At 45.3% G+C, this 25,504-nt stretch overlaps 1 protein-coding gene across 1 annotated transcript in view; it reads right to left on the reverse strand.

Moving 5' to 3' along the window:
• Window positions 1-25,504, reverse strand: part of NKD1 (NKD inhibitor of Wnt signaling pathway 1) — a 192,027-nt gene that overhangs the window by 67,286 nt on the left and 99,237 nt on the right. Inside the window, exon 4 of the mRNA XM_084812416.1 lies at window positions 13,312-13,369. Within this exon, the coding sequence (XP_084668542.1) occupies window positions 13,312-13,369 (58 nt within the window). The remainder of the gene's footprint in view (window positions 1-13,311; window positions 13,370-25,504) is intronic.

The raw sequence follows: 25,504 nt of genomic DNA on the forward strand, positions 1-25,504 counted from the left end.
GTCCAGCTGTTTAGTTTAGGTTGAAACTTTCCTACTTTGGGTGAGTGAGGGAGCTGTTGATTTTTTTTTTCTTTTAAAAAATGACCTGCAAGTAATCAGGTTTTTCTTGTTCTGTAAGTCAAGTCCAGGACCCCAACTAGTTCTACAACCAATAAAAAGGATGCATTACAAAGTGGATAAAGTAGCCTAAATCTTTTTTGCAGCCTAAAAAAAATTAGGCTGCAATTCTATCCACACATACCTGGGAGCAAGTCCCCATAGAATTCAGTGAGGCTTACTTCTGAGTAGACATGCACAGGATCACACTGTTAGCCTTCCAAAAAATATATGTTACTGAGTGGAGCTTCTTCTAGAAACAAATATCCAGAAAGGGAGAAATGTCGCTTCTGGAGGTATTCTACAGGTCTTCAGAAGAATGACAAGATTCCTAACCCCCACGCCCATCCCCAGTACAGTAAATGGAGTTTAAGTAATTTAATTGTATAATAGCAAAAATGGTTTTGTGCAACCAGCCTGGACATTGGAGGTATAAGGGGGGAAATTCAGCCAAACTAGCACCATTCAATTCAATGAGAGGGGGTGAGCATAGAAGGAGGACCTAGAATGCAATCCTATATATACTTACCTGGGAGTAACTTGTGCGTCAATGTGCATATAATTAACATTAATTTGCATTAAATTCATTCACTGTGCTGAAAGCTACTACACAATGACATCTATTAATAATTTGCAGAAATTCAGCCATAATTTGCAGAAATTCAGCCATAATTTGTGCAAATTGCAGAACCTCCCCCCCCCCAAATTGTGCAAAATTCCTGGAAAATCTATGAATAGGCACAACTTGCCACAGATGGGAGTCGGGCAACACAGAGGGAATTGAAATGAAATCTGGGGTGCTGACCTTAGGAAAACTCCTTCCTTAATTTTGTACACCTCTCTCAGGTCTCCCCTAACTTGGCTTTTTCCTTACCTAAACAGTCCCATTGTAGTTACATTATGCCAAGGTTCAGTTTTCCTTCCTCCCCTCCAACACAGAAGCCTCATGCTGCAAACTGGCAACAACGCATGCATATTTATTCATATATCTTTTTATCCCACCATTCTTCCTAGGGGCTCAGCACGGTTCCCATGGGTCTCAACTTTTTTTATCCACACAACAACGCTGTTAGGTAGGATAAGCTGAGAGATGGGGACTGGCCCAAGGTCACCACAGCAAGCTTGATGGCAGAGGAGGACTTTCAACCTCCGCAGTCATAGTTCAACAGTCTAGGTCAGGTGTAGGCAACCTGTTGACCTCCAGATGCTTTAGACGACACTCCCCATAATCCCAGACCATGGACCATGCTGGCTGGGGCTGATGGGAGTTGTAATGAAGAACATATGGAGGACACCAGGTTGTCTGCACCTGTACTAGCTACTATATCACATTGTATGTCCACTATAACCGCACCCCATCTTAATGTGACTACTAACAATAGAGATGAATCTATGCATGCTCCCAGCCTTTGCTGCAAAAAAACTAGGAATGGTGCAGGTGCCTGACTGGGTCTGGGAGTCCGTCGGGCTTGCCCTTGCCCGCACCCTTGGACCACACCTGCCAAGCCCCTGACCTTGCTCGCCCCCACTCACACCCTCTCAGATGTTCCCCGTACTCACACAAAAAGGGCAGAAATTGTCCATTTATGCCTCTAATATTGTGTATATTAACCTTTCCCAGCCTAAATTTGCGCATATTTAAATACGCGCATTTTAAAGACCTCCTTTTTTCATAAAAACAAGCTCAGGAAAATGGCGGGCACTTGCAGACGGCATCCAGCGTGAGTGCAGGCGGCTTGGCAAACTCATGGGGCTCGAGTGGGGGTCTCAGGGGACTCAAGCGGGGGCAATGCTTCAGTGGGCACCTGCCGAAACCAGATGGGAGTGGGTCAGTCCATCCCTACAAAAAACACACCACTGTTCCCCCCACTCACTCAAAGCCAAGCAAGACAATCCTCAGAATCTGGTGGTACAGCTATTCCTAGGCTGTACCATTTCATACTATAGGCAAAAGAAATCACATGTTTGAATGCACTGCTCTCTCGCATGAAAAGCTCCCAGCTTGTAGAAACTTAATACATCTGGAAGAAGGGTATGTTGGAAGCCTTTCCCTAGACCTGCTTGTTTTCTATGTGTTGGAAGTTGGCTTGTTTGCTTGCTTTTAAATGGGGAGCAAGACAATCCACGGCTAGGGCCAAGTGTGACCTCTAGCAAACCCCTCAGAGACCAGCAGAGACATCCTCCCAAATGGGGAGAGCAGCAGCACCATGGCAGTCTGCAGCAGGCACCCCATGACCTGCCTGCCATTTCAACATTCCCATAATACCTCAACTTAGTGTTGTTTTGAGACATTGTGGGAACAAAGCCCAGGATATGGATAGGCAGGGCACATTGTCTATGACCTGCACTGGAAGGCAGAGGAGAAGCCAGGAAGTTCTGGAGCTGACCAAGGAGTTCCGGAGCTGGACATTAACAAGATCGAACAGGAGCTGTTAATCCAGCAAAGGTCCAGAGGAAACCGAGAGCCTTACATGCTCACTGCCAGCCTTTCCTCTCCCTGATCCTTCAGTTAAGCCTTCTGGCAACCAAATAGGCACTTGTACGTTGACTCTGGGTCTGCTGCCACCTTCAGCCTTGAAAGCTGGGGGGCCAAGGCAGGAAACTGGGGGCCAAGGCAGGGCTCGGGATGGGATCAGAAGCATTTTTGGAGGGGAGAGCAAGGAGAGGCATCCCTGAGATGGGGCTCTTCAGGCTGCCTTTGTACTGCTGCAGGTTCCTTACAGATAATCAGGTGGAATGGAGTTCTCCATGGGGCCCCAAAGCCTCTTCCTCCAGAGCGATCCTTCCAGAGTCTTGGTTGGACAGGATCTTGACACCCAGCCCAGGGCAGTTGACAATGCTGGTGGGCCGCACTGGACCCCTGGCAGTGCCTGAGGATGCGGGATGCTTCTGCTGGTCCTCCAATTGCCTGTTTTTATTTTATACGGTGTAGTTAAGCCTTCCCCAAGCTGGTGCCCTCCAGATGTTTTGAGGTACATCTCCCATCAGCCCCAGCCACATGGTCCTTGGCCAGAAACACTGGGGAGTGTGGTTCTAAACATCTGGAAGGCACCAGCTTGGGGAAGGCTGGCATAGCTGGATAAGAAACACATGTCAACCTGTTCATGATAGCAGGGACCTCAGTCATATGCTTGCTCCGTAGCAACCAGAAGAACATTCAAGACTGGTCTCTATGGCATTGTTTCTTTATGATTAGCTATCCGAGGGTCATAGTGACAGCTTCCCCCATGGGAAGCAATTTTGATGAAAAGGTGGATATGATTATCCTGGTGCCTTCAGAACTCTTGTTATCATTGCCAATGTGGCAGAAACCCAGTTTTCTCCTTGAACTTCTAAAGTTTGACAAGAGACTGATCGGGAAATCAAAGCCTGCATTATTAATGACATTACCTACGCACAGCCTTCATTTAAATAGTGTCGTGTAGGCTTTTCCTTAGGACTTTAAAATAAAATAAAAGAAAACCCTAAAGGGACCACACCAAAAAGAGAAGGGAAAAGGGAGAGAAGCAAAACGAAAGGGCAAAAAAGTACTGTGGAAATTAAAATATGTAAAGTTTGGGTTGTGCAAGAGGAATGAGTTGTGTATCTGTAAATCACAGTTGCCAACCAAAATAAGCATAGAGCAACCGTGGAAAAAGGAGCAAATCAGTGTGTTATTCTGGGTGGCTCTTTCTGGAATTTGTCTCCTTTTCCCAGCCCACCTTCCCCTTCGTTCAGAGTACAGCTACGAACCAATTAAAGTGAGCTTTATAATCTGACCCAGCAAGCCGAACACAGACTAATGGATGACAGTCCCGTTTTTGTGATCCCAGGCAGGTCGTAACACGGCAAGACCAGGAGTCTCTCGTAGACCATCATACATGGGTGGATTGTGGAGATGATCAGTGTTGGGCCACACATTGTAGAAACTGGGGTTAAACATTTCTAAATAAATTAATGGACAGAGCAAAACTATGGTCCCTGGGAGAGTGTCCCAGGGACCACAGACTACAGTGGATCCCCTCTCTTGAGGCTGTAGACACTCCTAAAACATCAGGAGGAGGGTTCTGAGATCAGCCCATTCCAACTCCCTCTCCCAGCCACCACAAAAAACATCACAGTGGCTGCTCTTCAGTGCCCTCGGAAGGCCTCAGTGTGGTCAAGATGGGGTTATTCTGGTGGGTGGAAAAGGCAGAGGCATGGACCTTTCAGCTGCTCCAATCTCTGAGCCCTCCATTCATTAGGATGTGCATATTGTGAAATCTCAAATTGGAGGAGTCTGACGTAAACTCCTGGAGTAACAGCACTAGGGTCGGGCATCCATTTTGCTTCACTTCGGATTTGATAAGAATTTACCAACATTTGCAACGCTCTCCATATTTGGGACAAAAAGAACTTGCAATTTAAAACATGCTAATGTGGGAGAAACCAAAACTGGCAGATTTGTCCATCCAGGCCCAGGATTCCAGGCTTAGCTCTTAAAAGTCTGGGTTTGAATCCCTGTGGTTTTACCCATGCTAGTACTGAATGAGAGTTGCCACCTTTTTCTGGCAGGCTCATCATCTTTAACAGCTGTATGGGAGGCAGGTACTGTACATCATGTTGGGAATAGCTGGATTTATTGAATTTGGCTGGTGTACTGCAGACAGATGAGAATTTTGTTTAAGTTGATAAGAATCTACCTGAATTTCTTCCTCTTTGGGAGAGAAAGAAGTTAAGATTTTAAAAATTTGAATGTGACAGACTAGAAAAACTGAGATTATGACTCCATCCAGATATCACGTAGAACTAACCATGAACTCTCCAGAGAGGCTCTCCTGGCACCTACATTGTGCCCTTTTTGGCACCAGATGAAGACCTTCTGATTTTCCCAGGCATTTTAGTATTTCCATTTCTGTTATTTTACATTTGTTACTGTATTTTAAATGTTAAAATACAAAATCTGTATTTTAAATCTTAAAATCTCTGTTAAAAAAGAAAAGAAAAAGCAAACTGATCAGAAACAGGACGGGACACTCTTGAGCTTGAAAAAATGCAAACATTACAGAAAGCAAAACAGACAGATCTGTCCACCCCTACCTATATCTGTCCATGTCCAGCGGCCTGTGCTTTCAGATCTTCTGGTGAGGCCTTCCTCCATATGCCTCCGTTATTAGAGGCATGTCATGTAACAACAGAGGAAAGGGCCTTCTCAGCAATGGCACCCTAGTTGTGGAATGCTCTCCCAGCACTTGCATTGCAATCTTTTCCACACCAGGCCAAAACGTTCTTATTCACTTTGGCATTTTAATTTGCCAAAAAAGTCTTAATTGTTAAGCATTTTATTGCTACGGATGTATCTGCTGTTTATTGTGGCTTAATGCTTGGTTAAGGATTATACATCTTATTGTTTTGTAATCTCCTTGATTGCCACCACCCTGAAATCCTGAAAGGCAATATATAAATGTTTGAAATAAATTAATAAAATAAAAATAAACTTGAGCCATTGTCAGAGGGTGCTAGAATCTTCGTTTTTCAGCGCATCACTTAAAAATCCAGCGAGATGCCTCATTTTGAAGCAGCAGCTTGGGAGTGAGTGAATTCATTACCAGTCCTTGAAAATGGACTGGTAATTTTCCCTTGAAAAAGGGAACTGTTCCTCTCCCTCACAAAACATTTACCTTCCTTCTCCACTCCCTCCCATAAAGTGCATGACAATGAAAGACTTTCCTCCAGCACATGGTGAACAGCCTACCTGTTTCTTACAATTTCCTGGATCTTTGTATGACCACAGGAAAACGTCTGCTAAGCCCTACTAGTCTTGTGTTCTTTGGAGATTTTTATTCTTCTTGCCAAGCTAAACAGTTTCAACTTGGCACCCAGCTCTGTTTCAGCCTCCCTCCCAACTTTATGCTTACTGGTACCTTTCCCATTTCCCAGCTTATCAGCTTCCAGCTCAGGTGGCACTCGGCTCTTTTGGCACGCAATGGAGCAAATAAAAACAGAGCTCACGTTTAGGGAAACCTCAGACCCACATGCCAAACCAAGCCGCCGCCGCCACCCCCGCCTTTTCATCTGGCTTCTTGCAATCCCCCCTATGGCCCCTGTGAATCTGGCTGCCTTTCATCTGGCCCCGAGCCCATTCTCCGCGGGCTGCGTCAGCCGAGTGTGGGGTTCTTCAGAAGAATGGCAGGGCCAGGATCAAGGGGGTTTCCAGAGGCGAAAGCAACACAGGATAGCAAAACACCCAGTGTTCTGGTTTCTTTCTTCCACAGTGCTACTCTGTACAGAATAGGGTGACCATGTGCCCTACAACGGACAGTCCTCTGTTTGAAGGACTGCCAGAGGACAGTCCTGTATTTCAAGGGCTGCCCAGTCCAAGTCCGGTTTAAACAGAAAGAGCTCTAAGGAGGGAGAACAGGGGCCTTGAAATTGCCCACCAACATTTAGCTTAGAAAAAAGGCAAGTACAGGGAGACATAATGGAGGTGTACAACACTATGCATGGTGTGGAGAAAGTTGTTAGGGGAATGTTTTTCTCCCTCTCCCATAATGCTAGAACTTGATCCCATGAAGCTGAATGGTGGGAGATTCAGGACAGATAAAAGGAAGTTCTGCTTCACACCATGCATAGTTAAACTATGGAAATCACTTCCACAAGATGTAGTGATGGCCAGCAATTTGGATAGCTTTAAAAGGGGATTAGACAAATTCATGGAGGATAAAGCTATCAATGCTACTAGTCATAATGACCATATGCTACCTCCAGTATCAGAGGGAGTATGCCCCTGAATACCAGTTCCTGGGGAACACGACGGGGAAGGTTCAATTTTGCTCATGTCCTGCTTCCCATAGGCAGCTGGTTTCCTCTAGAAACAGAACACTGGACTAGATAGGCCTTTCGACAGATTCAGCAGGGCTCTTCTTATGTTCTTAGGGCATTTCTAGACCAGCCTAAAATTCTGCATTTAAAATGGGGCTTTCTGCTTCCGTTTTAAATGCAGGATCACCACTGACTCCCATTACATGCACTTCCTTTCCCGCCCGCCCCCCTTCTCCCCGCTTCTGAGTCTTCCATTATCTTTCATTGATCTCACTCCTCTTCTTACCGCTTTAAGTCTTTTCACAGAGGAAACTGAAGTGGAACACATCGGGGTAATTTGATAGCTCATTATCTGCAATCTATTTAAAAACGGAACAAAGGATATTTAGTGCAGGAGGGTCATGGCATCATGTAAAGAGCCCGCAAACTTCCATGAAGGAGCAATCTCAATCGCAGGATAAGAGCTCTGTGTGATGAAGCCCTCTGTGTACCCCTGGGCAGCAGACAAAGAAGGTGCTCAGTGAGGTGTATTGTATTTTTTTTTATAAATTATAGTAATTCTTTCTACATTTGCATCTCTGCACATATATCAGCATATGCATTTTTTCTTGTTGCAAATCTGTGTCCTCTTTTTTTCCTTTGGGGGATGCATGCTGCATTCCCCCCCTTTTTGGCAATGCATAAATAGCCACCCTAGCACAGGTTCTGAAAATAGTTGCTGGTGGAGGAAAGGCGCATATGTTTATGTGAGATTATGCCTCAGATAGTATCTATGCAACATGAATTGTGTGTATGTAGGTATCTCTCGGGCCTCAGGCAGACTGCCGATGGAGTGGCGAGGGGAATGATCCTGTCACAAGCAAACAAGGAACCTCAGGGTCAGAGGCTGTTGATGTAGGTAGGCAGGCTGGTGGTCGGATCCCAGAGGAGACGTGGCACTGTGTGAGGATTTGTGTGGCTCCTCAATGAGAAGAATTACTCAGACTGAGGAGGTGAGGGTTTTATAAGGCCTGGCATGCATGTCCCTATTAGCCTGTGGGGTCAGCTGACCTTATTCAGGCTAGCACTGCAACCTAGAGAGCACCCTTGATCCACAGAGTCTAATCTGCTGAAATGCACACTTCTCATCATAAGAGTCTCTGTAGTTTTGCCCTGCGATCCCTAGGCCTTTTGGCAGTAGGCTTTCCTCCTCATCTACTTGCATGAGCTTTGTCTATCTTCAGGGTTGTGAGTTGCGCAGGGGCCTGAGCCTGGGTGCAGGGCAAACTGGCTGTTCATCAGAGGGCACACCTGCCCGTAGAGACTTCCTTCTCCAATCTTTCCCTTTTCTTCCTCTTGTTACCCCTCTCTCCTTCCTCTCCAGGCTTTACTACTGTCCTTCACGAGTTCCCCTCCCCCATATTATCCTCTATTCTTCTCTGACTGGCCTCACTCTTGACTTTCGGCCCATTAGCCCATCTTCCCATTTCCAGGTTGTACCACAGCAGCCATCAACTATGGATGATGTCACTTCTGGGCACTAAAAGAGGGCTCCATCTTGATGCAGGTCTAGGGGCCTTCCTCAGCCTGCAGACATGGGACCAGGCTGAGTAGGAGGATTTTGCAAGAAATAAACTCGGCCTACACATTGCTAAAGGGCCAGCATCAAAGGTAGGCATGGTTGGGCATCTGCCGAGGGCGCTGTCAGGATTCCCTTTTGCCCCCACTGATTTTCACATGCCGAAACAAACACAGACAAGAGGCTTCAATCTACAGCTTTTAATTCCATTACCACAAAGGGTCACACAGATGCAAATTCTCAGTGACTCTCAGTCTGCAAGGAAATGCCTTCAGGGGGTTCAAAAGGTAGCTGCGAAAGTTGCCCACCATTTGAAAGAAAGGCAGGCTCACTAGCCTAACTTAAGGGGTGGGGGGAGGTCTCTCTCTCTCGTGAGGCTTCTAAGCACCGCTGTTCACGCAGGGCCAATTGTAAAGACCTTCGAAGCTCCGCCCTAGCCATCTCCCTCTTGGCTCTGCGTCTGTGCATTGCATCTATTAATTCAGACTCGCCAAACACCGCCTCTCCCTGTTCGCTGTCTCTCATGCAGGGGAGGAGACGAGGGACCTGCTTCCAGCTGGACCTTTGAAACCTGAGGAGCTTGCCTACCCATGTCTGGCCTAGCCTGGGAACATAACTCCCCCATGTTTGGTGTTTCCTCTTCAGAATCTGAACTGTTCTCCCCCTCCCTGCACTCAGAAGCACTCCTGACAGGCGCACACCCCAGCAGGGGTCCACTAACAAGAGCCCCCCGGAGATGCTTCTCTTTTTCATTACTGCAACCTGCATGTTAACCTACCTCTCACTCTGGCCCAGACAGTGGTAGTGAGAAAAAGGAGCAGTAGATGCCACCGCCTGCTTGCTCACCAGTTCTCTGCCTGTCAAGTGGGAACAATGATGAGACAGAGGATGAGGGGCACTAGCAAGCTGCTGACAATGGTGGTGAGAAGGTAGACTCACTGAGGGAGGGGGCCCACTGAGGGTGTCTTGCTCAAGGACCCTTGAAAACCTGGAGTCAGCACTGCAACACTACTGTCTTTAATGTACTTGCATTCATAGCTTCCAGTTCTAAGCAACCTCCAATTCCAAGTAACAGAGGAAAGAGAAGAAAACAATGAAAACAACAACAAGAAGCTGGTCCAGCTGTATCCACTGGTGGTGAACATTATTTCATTTCATTTATTACATTTCTATACCGCCCCATAGCTGAAGCTCTCTGGGCGGTTTACAAAGGATCTTTTGCTTAACTTCAGGTGCCCACTGTGATCATCTAAGAAAAAAATCCAATCATCCCAGATTTACAGGGTGTTACAAAGCCAGGAAATCAAAGGCAAATACAGGCTGAAATAGGCAAAGGTGGTCGAACACTTTCTTTCTGCCTGCCACTCAGTAAAAAGAGTAGCCCCAGTTGCATCCTTGCCCCTTATCAAGCATCAACACTGAGTCAACAGCCCACTCTCCTGGCTTAAGGCTTTTGATGTTTACTTTGTTCTTTCCACAGTTCAAAAGAAAAGCATTAATGCACCAGTCCTCTTACCAAACACAATCTTAATCCCAGAATACAGAGCCTTTTGCTGTTGACCAGTAAAGTCTGTTAAGACGAAAAGGATTTGATCAAGCTTTACATAACAACCCAGAAGTTAAATCCAGCTTCTTTTCTGGACCGACCAGACAGTTCTTTTTATCTTTGCTGCTCAGATAGCTTGTTAATAATACATTTGAGCGTGTGTGTGTGTGTGTGTGTGTGTGCGCGCGCACACACACCATGGGTAAGGGAGGGGGGAAATCATGACACTGACTACATGAAAACAAAAACAATTGTTTATCTAACTGCTACTTTGTCTTTTTGCTACAATTCTGCTACAGAACATATTCGGGACTCAAATCTTGGCACACTAATGCTATGAAGCCCACCCCCAACCTCAACCTGAGAAGATACAAATCCAAGAAATGCTTATTTGTCTCATCAGGAATCTTGGGGATTTGACTAGATCAGTGATATTAGTCAGGCAGTACACAGTGCTAATGGATATAATGCTACATGATCCGTTACTATGGCTATGTGCCACAGCACTCTCGGAAAAATATCACAGGCCATTGCTCCACAAGGAAGAGAAAGTACATAATAGCCTGTAGGGCATGACTGCCACTATATAGGTCATCCTTGAGACTCGAACTCTGCACCAGGCCACAGGTAGCTAAAATCTGAATCTTGCCAGGATTGAATCATATGCTGGATGGAGCACAGACGTAGGGTGGCCATGTGTCCTCTTTTGCAGAGGATAATCCTCTATTTTAAGGGCTGCCCTCTGTTTTGAAGGCATCCTCTGTTGGAAGAGCTGTGCAGTCCAAGTCTGGTTAAAGATAAAGAACCATCAGACGGGAGACTGGGCCTTGAAGCTGCCCATCAACAGCACCCAGACAGCAGACTGAACAAGGCACACAGCTCACCTGGTCCCAGTCTTCCACACTATGGCAAGATGTACTGTATTTCCATTTAAATTGTAATAAATATTCATACATTTGCAGCTATACATCTAAATTAGCATATACCCTGTTTATGCAAATAGGTGTCCTCCTTTGGGGTGATGTATGTCCTCTTTTTTGACGATTCACAAGTGGCTACTCTAGGAAAGATCCACAGGTGGATCAATCCAGCAGCACAAACAGTGGCAGGTCAGAGATGTGAGATGAACAATCCATCCAGAGGGAGGCTGGAATGAAGATGCAGGCAGGTGAGCTTGGAGGAGAGCTGGCAGAGGATACCCGGAGGAAGGCTAAGGAGCCAAACTACCAAGGCCAACAATCTGCCTGTAGCCCAGGCTAATGTCCAAACCTGACCCAGAAGTGCTGATATCCTAGCTAGGAAGAACCAGTGGGTTGCCGGGGGTGGGGGGTGGATGCGTTCTGGGACCTGTTCCATGTTGTACTGGCACTCCACAAGAGACATCAAAGCTTTGCTTTTAAGGTACCCATTCAAGAAGAAAGGAAGAAGAAAAGGAAGAAGATGAAAGCCCATGAAGCAACCATCTATCTGCCTTGCAACTCCATGGGAACCCGGGGAAGAAATCTCCCAGCATGAGAAGGTCTTCCTGCTTTCCTCGTAGCGTTTAGCAATGACTGTTATGCACACAAAATACCAAGAAAGGGTGCTTTACTGCCTAAAAGATAGGACTGCTGCCGGCAAGGTAGAGAATTTCATATGCTGGGTATGATATTTGCCTTAAGGGGGCTCTTTTGCTGCCTTCCATAATCTACGGCTCAAGGCAACATAGTGATTTAGATATATACATCTGGTGTTCAGAAGCCGTAGAAGTAAATGGAAGTGTCCACAGCAATGGCATTTCATACTGTTTTTAAGTGGCTTCTGCTTGTAATCTCTCCCTCTAATAGCAAACTCAGGCGGTGAGTGCTGAGGGCGTGGTAACCAAAATGGGGCTACTGGGAAACAAGGGGGAAGCACTGGGATGCTGAGGGAACCTTGAGCTTTGCAGATGAAGAAAAAAATTATATTTTGAAAAAGGAAACCTCAGAGGGGAAACATACCCCCCCCCCCAAGAACAGTGCATAAGGGCTGAACATGCTTAGCAACCACAGAATGAAGACAAGCAAGTTGGAAAAGCAAAATGGATCACAGGAGGAGGGAATAGAGGAATGACCTGAAAGAAGAAATTGCCTGGAACCCTGAAGAGAAGCATACCTTTGTTTGAAGAGAGGCTGCTCAGCAACATGTCTGTTGCAGGTCCCTGTTGTTCTTACTATTGACAAAATCTTTAATCACTAGGGATGGATGAATCTGTTAATTTAAGGGAGCGATCCTATGGCCGCTAGTCAGCGGCTAGACAGCCATAGGATATCTGGTTTTCTGGGAACTAACCTCCCCCCCTCCACTCCGCACTGCCTCGCTGGCAGCGCAGAACAACCCCATGCTCACAAGAGCAGCGCGGAGCGGCCAAAATGGGGCGTTCTGGGGGGCATCCCAGGGCGGAGAGGGTGGAAATGCCTATGTGTCGTCCAGCAGCCTCCTCCCCCACTGTGCTCTCCCACAGCTAGGCAGCCAAAATCTGCTGTCTAGCCACAAATGCAGGGCAGGAGAAGTGCGGAGGGAACAATCCCCTCTGTGCTTCTCCTTCCCTGCATTGGATAGGTGGTCATGTCTGAGTTTGGAGGCGGCCGCTTATCTGCATAGGATTGCACCCTAAATTTCTCATTTTTCCAATCTTAAATTCAGTTCATCCCAAACTTTGATTTTTTTCCCCCCAGTCTTAGGTTCAGTTCGTCCTGAATATTGAGATTTCTTTTTTTTTTCTTTTTTTTAAAGTTTTCATGAAAATTGGTACACATTTTGGTATGCGTTTCTCCTAATACACACATTTTAACACAATTTTGCTTAATATACACATTTCCTGCAAAGAATTTTCCTAATGTAAAGTATTTTTTAATGTCCATTTCACGAATATGTGCATTTTTGTGTGCACTTCCATCTAATATACACATTTTTGTATGAATTGTTTGACTGGAGAAGTCAATTGCAAAATTTGGAGAAGTGCACATTTCAAAGGATAACTGAATTTCAGTTTGCATATTGGTTTGAAAGTGCAAAATTAGATAAATTTGCATTAAAATATGAACCAAATGAATTCCTCAACCCTCCGTAATGATTACACATTGCACCAGTGTTTCTGATAAGAGGAGATTTGAATGGCTCCAGTGCTATCCAGGCAACACGGATCTCTTTCTCTGGTTGACAAAAAAAATTCAAGAGGCTTTTTCTTCATCCACCCACCTATACATACACACATGCACATACACCTCTTTATTATGACCAGAAAGTGTTTCCTTTGCTTAAAAAAAGGCATAGTAGCAACGTATGCATTTATTAATTTTTTTAAAAGTACCTTCTAGATGAAAGTGTTCATTTTCAATTGCCTCCCTGTAACCTTCACCAGCTGGATCCTGTAAAAATAAAAATAACAACAACATTAGCACATTTACAATATGCAGGAGAGTGACACTTTAAACCATGCAACAATATTTGTGGCTAAAGTTAACCTGAAAAGTCAGGCCAATGTTTCATCAAAGTTTCAGAGAGAGAGCCAGTGTAGTGCAGTGGTTAGAGTTCTGGACTGGGACTTGTGAGATCTGGGTTCTAGTCCCCACTTGGCCATGAAGCTCACTGGGTGACTTTGGGACGGTCACTGACTCTCAGCCTAACCTACCTCACAGGGTTGTTGCGAGGATAAAACGGAGAGGAGGAGGAGGATCATATATCCTACCTTGGGCTCCTTGGAGGAAAGGCGGGATATGAATGGAATAAATAAATAAATAAATAAATAAATCTGAGTGGCTATTGTACATCTCTAGCTCTGAGCCATGCATCGGAGAACTGAAAGATTCTGGAAAGTGTAAACGGTAGTCACAGAAAGGCAGCTCCAGCTTAGGACACCAGCAGAGGAGGGGGCTCTACCCTTTGCCCCTTGCTGTGGTCCCAATGCAGGTCATTCCCCCCCCCCCGTTATTTGCACTGGAAGGAAAGCTCACATATGTGCCACATCTGAACAAATAGAGGCACACCACCCTTGACCAGGAACACAGTGGGGGCAAAGGTTTAAAGCCCCCTCACTCACTCACCCTCCAGGGTTCCCATCTAGATCAGAGCTCCCATACCCCCCCACACACACAATTTACACATAAAAAACCATCCATGCAATTGCTAATTGCGTGAATGGTGTGATGTTTACTTTGGCCTGAAGTCTTTTCAACATGTAATGCAAGAAGCACTGCCATCTTGTCAACAGAAACACGAAAAGCGCCTTTGCCATTTCAATTTATTGCTCTGCATACATATTTAATACAGTAATTTTAGATCATGTGTATAGAATACACTGGGAGAACAAAAGAAAGCGACTTGTAGAACTTCGAGGTGAGAAAAGAGAGCTTTAAAGATTGAAATACCTCTTTACAAGACAAATTAATATTTAGCACTGCTGTACTTTTCATACCCAAACAAAACAGTTTCTTTAATAGAGCCATATGTATGTTCTTGCACAAATATTCTGATTTTTCCAACCACAACTTGGAGATCCCAAAAGACTCAGAAAGGATACAGCCCCCTATTCAGAGTAAGTTTTAAAAACATCTCTACTCCATTTGCTTGAAATCCACTTTTCCCTCTCATATTTCCAAGGCTGCTATTTTGTTGGACAACAGAAGTGATCAGAGGCTTTTGGTGACTCTAGTAGACAGTAGTCATGCTCAGCACACTAAGGGCACCTTTTTGAAACCTAATTTTCTTCAGAATATAAGCTCCTCCTCTTCCTGTGAGGTCATTTCCTATGATGTCATCAATCCAACTCTTCCCCTTCCTGGAAGTGATGTGAGAGGTCAAAGGGAATACTTCCTCCCCTCAAAATTCAAATTTTCCTCCAAAAAGTTGAGGTAAGCCCCCTGGCTCCGCCTCCCCACACATGCCCCCTCCCAGTGAATACTAGCAGATCTGGAGAAACAGATGGCCAGGGACAAAATTAGCAGGGTTTTCCCAATGTATAGGCCCCAACTACGGATTAGTGAGAAATTTTCAGTTTGCAAAATGCACACTTCCCAGATATGAACATGAACTGGAACTCAGACATTGAAATCCATAAATTTCCAGAGTTTGTGATGTGGTTCGCCACACTCCCTCTCAACACACACACACATACACACAGAAAAAATGTTGACATTTGAAAGAGCACAAGAATGTGTACATCTGAGCAAATGTGCACAAAAACTTTATTCAATGGAAAAATAACTTGCAAAAATGCATACATTTAAAAACTGTGTGCAAAAATGCACACATTTGAAAACAGAGTATACAAAAATGCACATATCCTGAAAAATGACATGGAAATAGGTATGAATGTTTATGTTAACTAAAAAAAAACAAATCGCAATCCAATGAGGAAACAGGACAGAATGAACTTAGTGGTGGAAAAATGAGAACCTCTGCGAAATTGAGCTTGATAGATTCACCCATTCCTTACCCCAACCTGACAGCATTAGAATTAACCTAGAATCATAGAATAGTAGGGTTGTTACAGAGCAAGCCTATGCATGCTTACTCATTATTAAGACCCACTGAGTTCGATGAGACTTACTTCCAGGTAAACATGCATAGGATTGCAACCTTAGAAAAAAGAAATACTAGCCGCCATCCCATTTGCAATTGCAATTTCATTATCTACAATTGTGAATTTCTGCACCCAACCATGAAAAACCATACTAGTTAAAATTTACCCTTTATTAGTATACCTTTATAAGACTCCACCATTTTTACTGCAAACAATCCATGTGCTCATCTTTAACTAATGTATTAGTGAGTGTGCTCAGGGCAGGCAGCAAAAAGAGTTAGTATTTTAGAAGTTAAATCTACCTGTTTTCACAGGATTTTTATGTATATCTTTTTTTAATCAACGGCTCTTGTTTATCACTCTCTCTTTTGCACTGTTAGGTATTCATTTAGGTAGCAAGCTGATAATTATTGACAATACAGGCTTTGGTCTGTGTGTTTTTATTTCCCTTCCTGAAGCTAGTTATTATAGCCGTAACTTCCCTTGTTGATTTTGCAAAAGCACCAATATAAGTATTAACAGCCCATTAACCACATACCCTTTTCTAAAACAGACCACGGTAATCTTTGTACATTACAGAGACACTGCTGGGCATCCCAAACTCATCAGCTGTCAATTAAATTTGCTCCTTCATGCCAGTTTAATTATGGCATGCATTATCTCCAATAGACAGACAACTATTAAGAGGGCTATGTGGGCAGCCACACAGTGTATAATATTATTATTATAGGAACCAAAAGGAGAAATATTTACTTATTAATGCAAGAGGAAGCAGCACAGGCTTGCATGCTGGCATTGTTATATTAACCCATCCCTGGAAAGAAAAAGCATCTTCTTTTTGAAGATGCACCAGGCCCCAATCCAGAAGAAAGTTAGTCACATGTGCATTCCATTGAAATCAATCAATGGGACTTACGCATGACTAAATCTCTCTGAATCAGAGCCTTGTTAGAAGCTAGGAAGCTGCTACCTGCAACACTATTCCATAATGTCTGAAATAAAGAGTAAAGTCACTTCTGTACTACCTTGAACTCAGCCATACATTAAAAAAAAAAACCCAACAGAAGTCAACGTGAGTTTTAGCTGCCATAGCTTTCCCAAAGAAACCCCCAGGAATTGCAGTTGTGACAATGCACTTAAGACTTCTGTATGAGTGAGCAGGGTACTGGAATACGTTCCCTACAAAGAAATACCAAACCATTTGGGTTTCTTGATTAGACAAGAAGACAATTAAGGAGGGACATAACAGAGATGGATAAAATATGCAAGGCGTGGAGAAAGAGGACAGATATATGTTTTTTTCCCTCTCATGTGACACCACTAGTACAACCTTCCCCAACCCAGGGCCCTCCAGATGTGTTTGAAGACAAGTCCCATCATCCCCAGCTAGCATGGCCATCAATGATGATGGGAATTATAGTCCCAACATATCTGGAGGGCGCCAGGTTGAGGAAGGCTCTACTACAACCTGGAGTGATGCAATGAAACTGGCAGTTGATTCGGGACAGACAGAAGGAAGTACTTCTTCGCATAGGGTATGGGTGGAATTCATGGCCAAAAGATGTGGATGGATGTGTAGTTGTGTAGATGGATGGCCACTAGTCTAAAAAGGGATTAGACAAATTCATGGGGAACAGGTCTATCAACAGCTATGATAATGATGATGATGATGATGGTGGTGGTGGTGGTTATCAATCAACATGTACATCCAGCCTTTCTTCCAAGCAGCTCAAGGCAACATACATGGTTTCCCCCATTTTTATCCTCACAACAACCCAAGGTCACCCAGCAAGCATCATGGCTGACCAGAGATTAGAAGCTGGGTCCCCTCAGTCCTTGGCCAACACTCAACCAACACACCTCACTGGCTGTCATGATGGCGAAACCGGTGGTAGCAGGCTATTGCATTCCACTTGCTGGGGTGCAACAACAGGAGAGGGTGATGCCATTCAAACCCTCCCCCCTCCCCCATGGCTTCTCAGAGGCATCTGGTCTCAGAGGTCACTGTAGGAAACAAGATGCTGGATGAAATGGACCTTTGGTCTGATCCAGCAGGGCCCTTCTTATGTTCTTATGTGGCAACAAGATCTGTCATGGTGCCATACCAAAGAACTCTAGAAATGATTCTGTGCTAAGGCCAGGAATAAGGACATACGAGAAGTCTATCTCAGGGATGCAGAACCTCAGGTTCATGGCCCAAATCTGACCTGCTTGGGGGCCCCATCTGGCCCTCCAGGATTCCCCCAGATGCCCCCGCACCCTTTAACTGGTAAAAAAAAGTTTACCAGAAGGGCCTCTTTATCTAGTAATTTTTAAAGGAAAAAAATAGATTGCACCAGAGCCATATTACAAAAATGACAAGTCTTAGGCCAGGGCCTTGTTAACCTGCTTGATAATCTGTCCCTGGTCAAAACTGCCAAGGGCAGGGCAGAGCCAAGTATAGATATTCTTGACTGTTCTGCAACCATTCTGTGGACCACCTGAATAGAGCTTGTGAGCCACCATTGCTCTATAGACCACAATTTGAGAAGATCTGTTCAAGTAGATCTTGCAAGAGGCCTGGGCAGGGAGCAGGAAGACAGTCCAAAAGCCGCAAAAAGTGTAGATACCTGGAAAAACACCTGAAAAGCCATACAGAAATGGCCAGGATTTGGTTCCTGCCCAGACAAAGACTGGTAATATTTACAGCTTGGCCAGACTGGGGAGAATAGGTGGGAGGCCTAGATGGGTGGAGCTATTCTGGAACATGAGATGATAACACAACTGTTTCGGCCTTCTCTTGGCAGCTTCAAGTGGTTCATTGCAATAGGCAGCAGAATACAGATCAGGAGCCACCCCACCTCCACCCATCAGTTCTAATCCCGGTCATTCCCAACAGGTGCTATCTATTCTCACATGATGCTACTGGTGGGCTGCAATTATATATCCTGTGAATGGCCACTGCCATTTGTGAATGCTAAAGGGTATTTATCCCCTGCAACAAAATACAGGTGCGCAACCTCTGAAACACAGGCTAACGTTGCTGCATAAATCTGTCAGCAGGAGGTACTGGAAGTACAGATGGTTCGCATTCCATGAGGGCCAATCACTGAGCCTCCCCCCTTCTCCATCTCCTGGTGTTCCCTTCCCCCATCCACAAACCCAGGTATGTCGACAACTTCTTTCGATATAAGGCCAGGATTTTAGCATGCCAGGAAGTTGCATGGTGGATGTGTTGTGGGGTGGGGTGGGGTGGGGAGGGGGGAGGAAATGTTACAATATGCACACACAAAAATAAAATCCAAGATCATCAGCATTTGTTCATCCATCCAGCCAAAGAATGAGCCCAGCCTGAGCAGAGACATCAATAACTTGAAAAGACAGGGTATTTTTCACCCCTCCCCTCCTACGTTCAAAAATATGCAAGCCAGCTGCCACGAGCCAGTGGGAGAGAAAGCTGAGACGAAAAGGATGGAGAAGACAAAAGCTACTGTCACACAGTCTTGAAGAGAGCAAAACACCAGAGCTATGCTTGAATTTCAGATTTTGCTACTCTGGTTTTTATGGAACGTACCATTGGCTCTCATTGGTTATGGAGATTTCACCAGATGGCCCAATTAAAAAACAACAATGATCACCTTAACCATTTTTGTAAAATGAATTTAGTTGAGAAGATCAATGGAGGGTGGCGGAGGCAGTGGGAGGGCACAATGCATGATTTAGGCCGAGATCAATTGTTGACATGCGCACACCCTCCAACTGGACCTGTCTTAATTAATATTTTCTCATAAATGCATAAAGCTAGTTGCAAATGTCTAATTCAGGCTTCCCCGACATGGTGCCCTCCAGATGTTTTGGATTATGACTCCCAGCATTCCTGACCATTGAACATGCTGGATGGGCGTTGAAGTCCAACATCTGGAGGACACCAAGTTGGGGGAGGCTGGTCTAATTAGTGCCTAACATTTTACCTATGTGGAACCAACATTCACCTCTTCAAGAGTGTCCACTGAACCTTGAAATCCTTCAAATATTAATACTATGAGGCTGAGATGGGCAACAGTGGACGAAGTTTGGGGCTGTTCAGAAAAAAACCCCTGACATGTTGAGGGGGGAGCAGGGGAGCAACCAGAGGCCATGCCCCTTTGCCACTGGCTTGTGCGCTGGCTATGTTCCTGCCCTCTGCACATGAGAAGTGCCCATACGCACATACTAATGCATGTGCATAGACCTCCTCCATGCAAGGTCGGATCCTAGGCCAATTAGAATCTCCCCGTATGCATGGAGGAATTCCATGTGCATACATTGATATACATGTAGGGACCCTCCTTATGTGCACAAACAACGGTGTGTGTGACTGCCAGGTGCAACAGAGGCAGGGCCAGCCCAGATCACCTCAGGTCTTCTACACATGTTCTTTGAACATATTGGGGGGAGGGGGCTGTTCGCCAGGGAACTGGAATTGGGAGGCAAAACCAGAAGTCTGAACCAAAGAGCAAGTAAGAATCAGAGGACAAGCCAGCAGAATTGAGAAGCAAACCAGATGTCAGAGCCAGGGAACAATAAAAACATAGACGCTAAAACTCAAGAAGACTTTCTTGCTCATGCAAGGCTCAGCTGGACCAGGAAGCCCTCCCATACTCCTTCCTGTCCAGGAAGAGCCAATGGTCAGCCTGGGTAGGTGGAGTCAGTCCAGGGCCCAAGGGTAGAGCTGCAACCTACAGTTCAGTAGCTCACTACATGAGGTACTCAAAGACTATCAGTTTGCATCCTGGCAGCTCCGACACAGGACTTGTCAGGCATGGTGCCACCACGTGGCCTCTTCAGACACAGGCCAGGGCTCCTGGCAAGGCCCACTGTTGATGCTTGCCCTGCCAGGAACCCTGGCCTGTATTAAAAACTCATCTGAAAAAAAAGTCAGAGCTGCCAATGGGTAGCCTGCCAGGGAGTGAAGGAAGGCCACCGGGGGAGGGGGGGAAGAAGGCCAGCAGGAGAGGACCAGCATGCCAAGGTCCTACTCAAGGTTGTAGCCAGGTGTGATACTTGTACTAGACAGGGAGGAGCCATAGCTCAGTAGTAGAGCCCCTGCATTGTATGCAGAAGGTCCCAGCTTCAATCCCTGGCAGCTCCAGGTAGGACTAGGAGAGAATCGTTCCTGAAATCCTGGGGAGCCTCTGCCCGTCAGTGTTGACAGTACTGGGTGGACCAGTGATCTGATTCAGGAGAAGGCAGCTTCCTGTGTTCCTATTAGATGGTCTGAGTGGGTCAAAGGTCTTACACATGCGTGCATAAACAAAACAGGCTGTGCTGTTAGCAGTTCTCTTGTTTCAGGACAATTTCAACTGACCCCATCCAAAATGAGGGAAGTCTATTTCCATTTGAATGTTTCTGTAGCAACAGTGTTGTGTCAGGCTATTTCTTCTCAAGAGTTCTTTTAAGCCAGCAATTTAAACACATACCACACACACCTACCACTGCTTTTTCAATACAGGGACCAGCCTGCTATGTGCATTTCCTTAGAAGGAACCACATCAAAAGCACAGGGGTTTAGTAGATCCCAACTCCCCACCCGCAGACTTTGAAACTGAGGCTTCCTACTCAAGAATTTAATATCTTTGCTTCTTCTCCCAACTCTGTGTTTCTTTTTCCCCCCAACAGCCCTTTTGTCTGAAACTCCGGGTCTCTTAAAAGCTAACAGATGTTAATGCCATGAAGTTTCAAAGAGAGAGAGAGAGAGAGAGAGAGAGAGAGAGAGAGAGAATCATGCCCGCATAACTCATTACAACTAATATATTCCAAGAATTCTTGTAGTTCAGGAAACATTGAGGTGGGAAAAAAGAGATTGGGGGGAGGAGAGAGGAGAACAAGGAGAAAGGCCAAATGTTTACACAGAATAACCTTTACAAGAAAGTAAATAGTTCACCGCATGCCCTTTCCAAGAATGTAAATAGTTTGCTTCATGCAAGCTATACGCCATTGGGTAGTATCCAATGTTAGTCCTCCGTAGAGTAGATCCACTGAAATGAATAAGACTTAAATTAGTCATGACTAACTTAAGCCTCATTCATTTCAGTGGGTCTAGACTCTGTAGCACTAACACTGAACCTACCCATCATATCCCTGGGAGTCCAACTTAATCTGAAATGAGGTGTCGCATCCAGTGTCCATACTTCCAATCTGCTGATATGGACTAGAACCCTCCAATTTACCCACGAGTGGAGAAAAATCTACTTTTTCACTGCTAACAGCCCTCGCTGTCAGGAACTCTACATACAGCAGCACCCTCGGCTCGGACTCTGATGAGGAGGGACTGCTGCTCAGTGATAGAGCACATGGTTTGTATGTGGAAAGCCCCCAGTTTGATTCCCAATATCTCCGGGTAGGGCTAGAAAAATTCCTGCCTGAAACCCTGGGAAAGCTGCTGCCAGTCAGTGTCAACAATACTGGACTAAATAGACTAATGATCTGACTCAATACCGGGCTAGATAAACCAAAGTTTACTATGAGGAGTGGCTGTCCAGATCCAGCAGACTAGTAGCAACTAGGGATGTATAAGAAATTCATTATGGGGGGGGGGGGGTGCAGGATTTACCAAGTTTGCAAATTCCAAACTGAACATGGACTCAGTCCGTACATTTCCGAGCTTGCAATGTGATTCGCGGGCTGCAAAAAATGTGTTTGACACCATGTGTACATTCAAAAAATGCACACAAAACTGCGTACTTTTGAAAAATGCACACAAATATGCTTTAATCAATGGTAGGAAAATGCATACATTTCAAAGACACGCACAACTGATGCGTACATTTGGAAAAATACACACCAGAATACACATGGCTTTTCATGTGAGAAGAGAAACATGAAGCTTGCAATCTGATACAGACTCAAATCAGAAGGAGCTTCAGAGAACTTTGGTGAGCTCAAGGTTTACTGACATGCACATCCCTAGTAGCAACTGAGGCAGAGGTGCTGGAAACCAATCTGGGCCCAGCATCAGGCCTGGTCCCGAGCCAGAGCCTGTCAAGATAAGGGCTCCTCAAACCACAAGCCTGGAGGGACCTGTTGCAAAGGATGAGGAAGAGTCCTAGGCTCCAAGCCAGAGGCTTCCCCTTTAAGGCCTTCCATCCCTCAAGCCATGGGCAGAGTTTGGGAGGAGTCATCTGGCCCTGGAAGCATAAAGTCCTTCAGTCCATTCCAAGACTTTGTTGGAGCAAGTTGCTCATGAGGAGCTCTCCTACCTTGCCCCATCGTGCCCCGTGGGTTCCTCCTCAGAACTAGGACAACACACTCTGCTCCTTGCCATGTCAAATTTTAGATTGTAAGCTCCTTGGGCACTCTGTAATGTGCCATGCACACCGATGGTGCAATATAAATACTACTATCACTACCACTAATAAAGATTGTGAAAGCAAATCGGAAGTGAAGATATATACCTTTCTTTCTTTCTTTCTTTCTAAAGCCCACTTCTATTGACACAAAAAGGTGAAACTTTCAAAATTAGTAGCCGTGTCAGAATGAGATTCACATTCCAATATAAAGAAGTACAATCAACTGAGCAAAAACAAAATTGCTCAGAGAATTATCTCTGTGGTCACCCGGACATATGAAGGGAAGAAGGGAAGGGAGAAGAATCTCCAGGATTCTATTAGACCTAAAGGGCTTAAAGTTATAGGAGGGTAGATTTCAGCTGAACGTTAGGAGGAACTTTTTGATGGTAAAAGCAGTTCAAAAATGGAACCAACCACCAAGAGGGGTGGTAGGTTCTCCCCTGGTGGAGGTCCTCATGCAGAAGCTGGGCAACCATCTGTTGGAGATGGGCTAACTGGATTTCCTGAATTGAGCAGGATGTTAGACTAGATACCCTACAATATCTAGGCAGACGTCAGGCTTGCAGGATCTACTTTGGTTTTACTAGAACCAGGAGAGCCTGATTTAAAAGACAAGTTGTTGTTGTTGTTGTTGTTTTTAAATGTCTGTGTCACTTACCACTGAAAAAAGCAGCCTGGAAGCGACTTGCACACACAAATACAGTAATCCATAATTAATGTAACGTGCGGGGGGGGGGAGTCAATAAACCATAATCAGCGCAATAATACACATAAAAATTAACACCATAATAATTAGAATTAAAAGAGTAAGGACCTCAGGAATCAGTTCTGAGTTCCAGAACTGGATGGAGCTCAGATGCCTTTCACCCCCAAATCCCCTCTGTTACCCTCCTCCCACCCACCCACAGCTTTCTTCATTTCACCAGTATACTTTAGGTGGAAAAGGCCATTTTGTTATTGCTAGCCTATTGCGAAACTACTGATAGTGAGAAACCCTTGTTGCAAAGCACCCAGAAATCTACCAGTAGATTCTGATCTATCTTCTGCCCACCTCTGGCCTACAAGACCTCCTCCAACCCTATAATTCAGAGGCCGTTCAGACTGTTCAGAAGAAAACCCTTCACATGTTGAGGGGGGAGCAGGGGAGCAACCAGAGGCCATGCCCCTTTGCCACTGGCTTGTGTGCTGGCTATGTTCCTGCCCTCTGCGCATGAGAAGTGCCCATACGCACATACTAATGCATGTGCATAGACCTCCTCCATGCAAGGAAGAGTGGGGGTTGTTGTTGAACTGTGGGTTGTCTGTTGAACCATGGGTTAGTGTGTTGCCTGAACGTCCAGAGCGTGGCTTATTAACCATGTAGTGTGGCTTGGTAACCACCCTGAACAACCCAACAACAAACCATGGGTTATCAAGGTGGCTTTTTCGAGAAAATAAGCCACACTGCAAGGTTAACAAGCCACCCTGCAGATGTTCAGACAACACAGTCACCCACGGTTCAACAAATAACTCAACAACAACCCTCACTCAGCTACTGAGTGTGGGTTAGCGTATTGTCTGAACAACCCCATGCTCTTTGCACAGAACTTTAGGGGGCACTTGGATGTGTGAGAAAGGCTCTCACCACTTTTGACTATCTCGCAGCCTGCCATACAACCCCGTCCTCTAAGTCCTGTGCACCTGGCCAGAGGGGAAGGGAAGAGGACAAGATGACCCCTCAAACAAAAGCTGGCTACAAATACCAGCCAAAAAATTGTGGGGGGCCTGTTCCTAGTAAACAAATAACAGCAATAACAATAACAGCAATAATAATAGCAAACTATAAAATGCACAGCAACAACCCTTTCCCCCACCACTCATTTTGACCCAAATGGTCCTGGGAATCACCAGTCGTTGCTAGAACTGCTTGAAGAGGTGTGTGTATATGTGTGTGTGGGGGGGCGTTATAAATAATATGATGACATCAGTTCCCCAGTGGGGGGTATCAGGCTGCATGGCCAGGCACAACTTGTATCTCTTTTCTTCCTATCCTGGTGCTGGCCAGTCTCTTCTTGAAATCGGTGGGAGGTTTGCCGTGTAAGGGCTGGCAGATCAAGACAACTCTGATCACAGAGTTTTAAACAGTAGGGTTCTGCGTCTTGCCCCACCTCGATCAGCAGCATCCTTCAGACTTGGCGCCTGTCCTATATTTGGAAGGATATGAAAGACCACCAAAAAAAAAAACTGTCAGGGAAGGGGAGGCGGGGAAGAAAGAAGAGAGAGGGTGAAAACTAGTTACAATACAAGCACCACTCCACAAGCACAAAGCATCTCCCATGCCCATTAAGGCCAAAGAACAGTATTGCTCAGAGAAACAGACCCTTGAATAGCATCTGAAGGTCATTCAATCCAAACAGCCCCCTCTACTAATCCATGGCGCTACGTATCAAGCCCATGTGATGGTGCCATATCAGCCCAGACCATTCACATGCTCCAAAGTGAAAGCAAAGCTGTACAGCACGGCAAGGAACGGGTGGCTGTCCAAATGATGTTGCCTGCAACTTGCATCATCCCTCACCATTTATTTATCATTCTTATTTTATTGATCGAGTTATTAACATTTATATACTGACATATTTGCTAAAGACTCATCAAGGCAGTGCTCAACACTTTAAAACAATACAAATATAAAACAA

Source organism: Heloderma suspectum, chromosome 8 (genome assembly GCF_057233095.1).
Source record: "Heloderma suspectum isolate Gila_16-S chromosome 8, 16-S_ref, whole genome shotgun sequence".
Taxonomy (NCBI): domain Eukaryota; kingdom Metazoa; phylum Chordata; class Lepidosauria; order Squamata; family Helodermatidae; genus Heloderma; species Heloderma suspectum.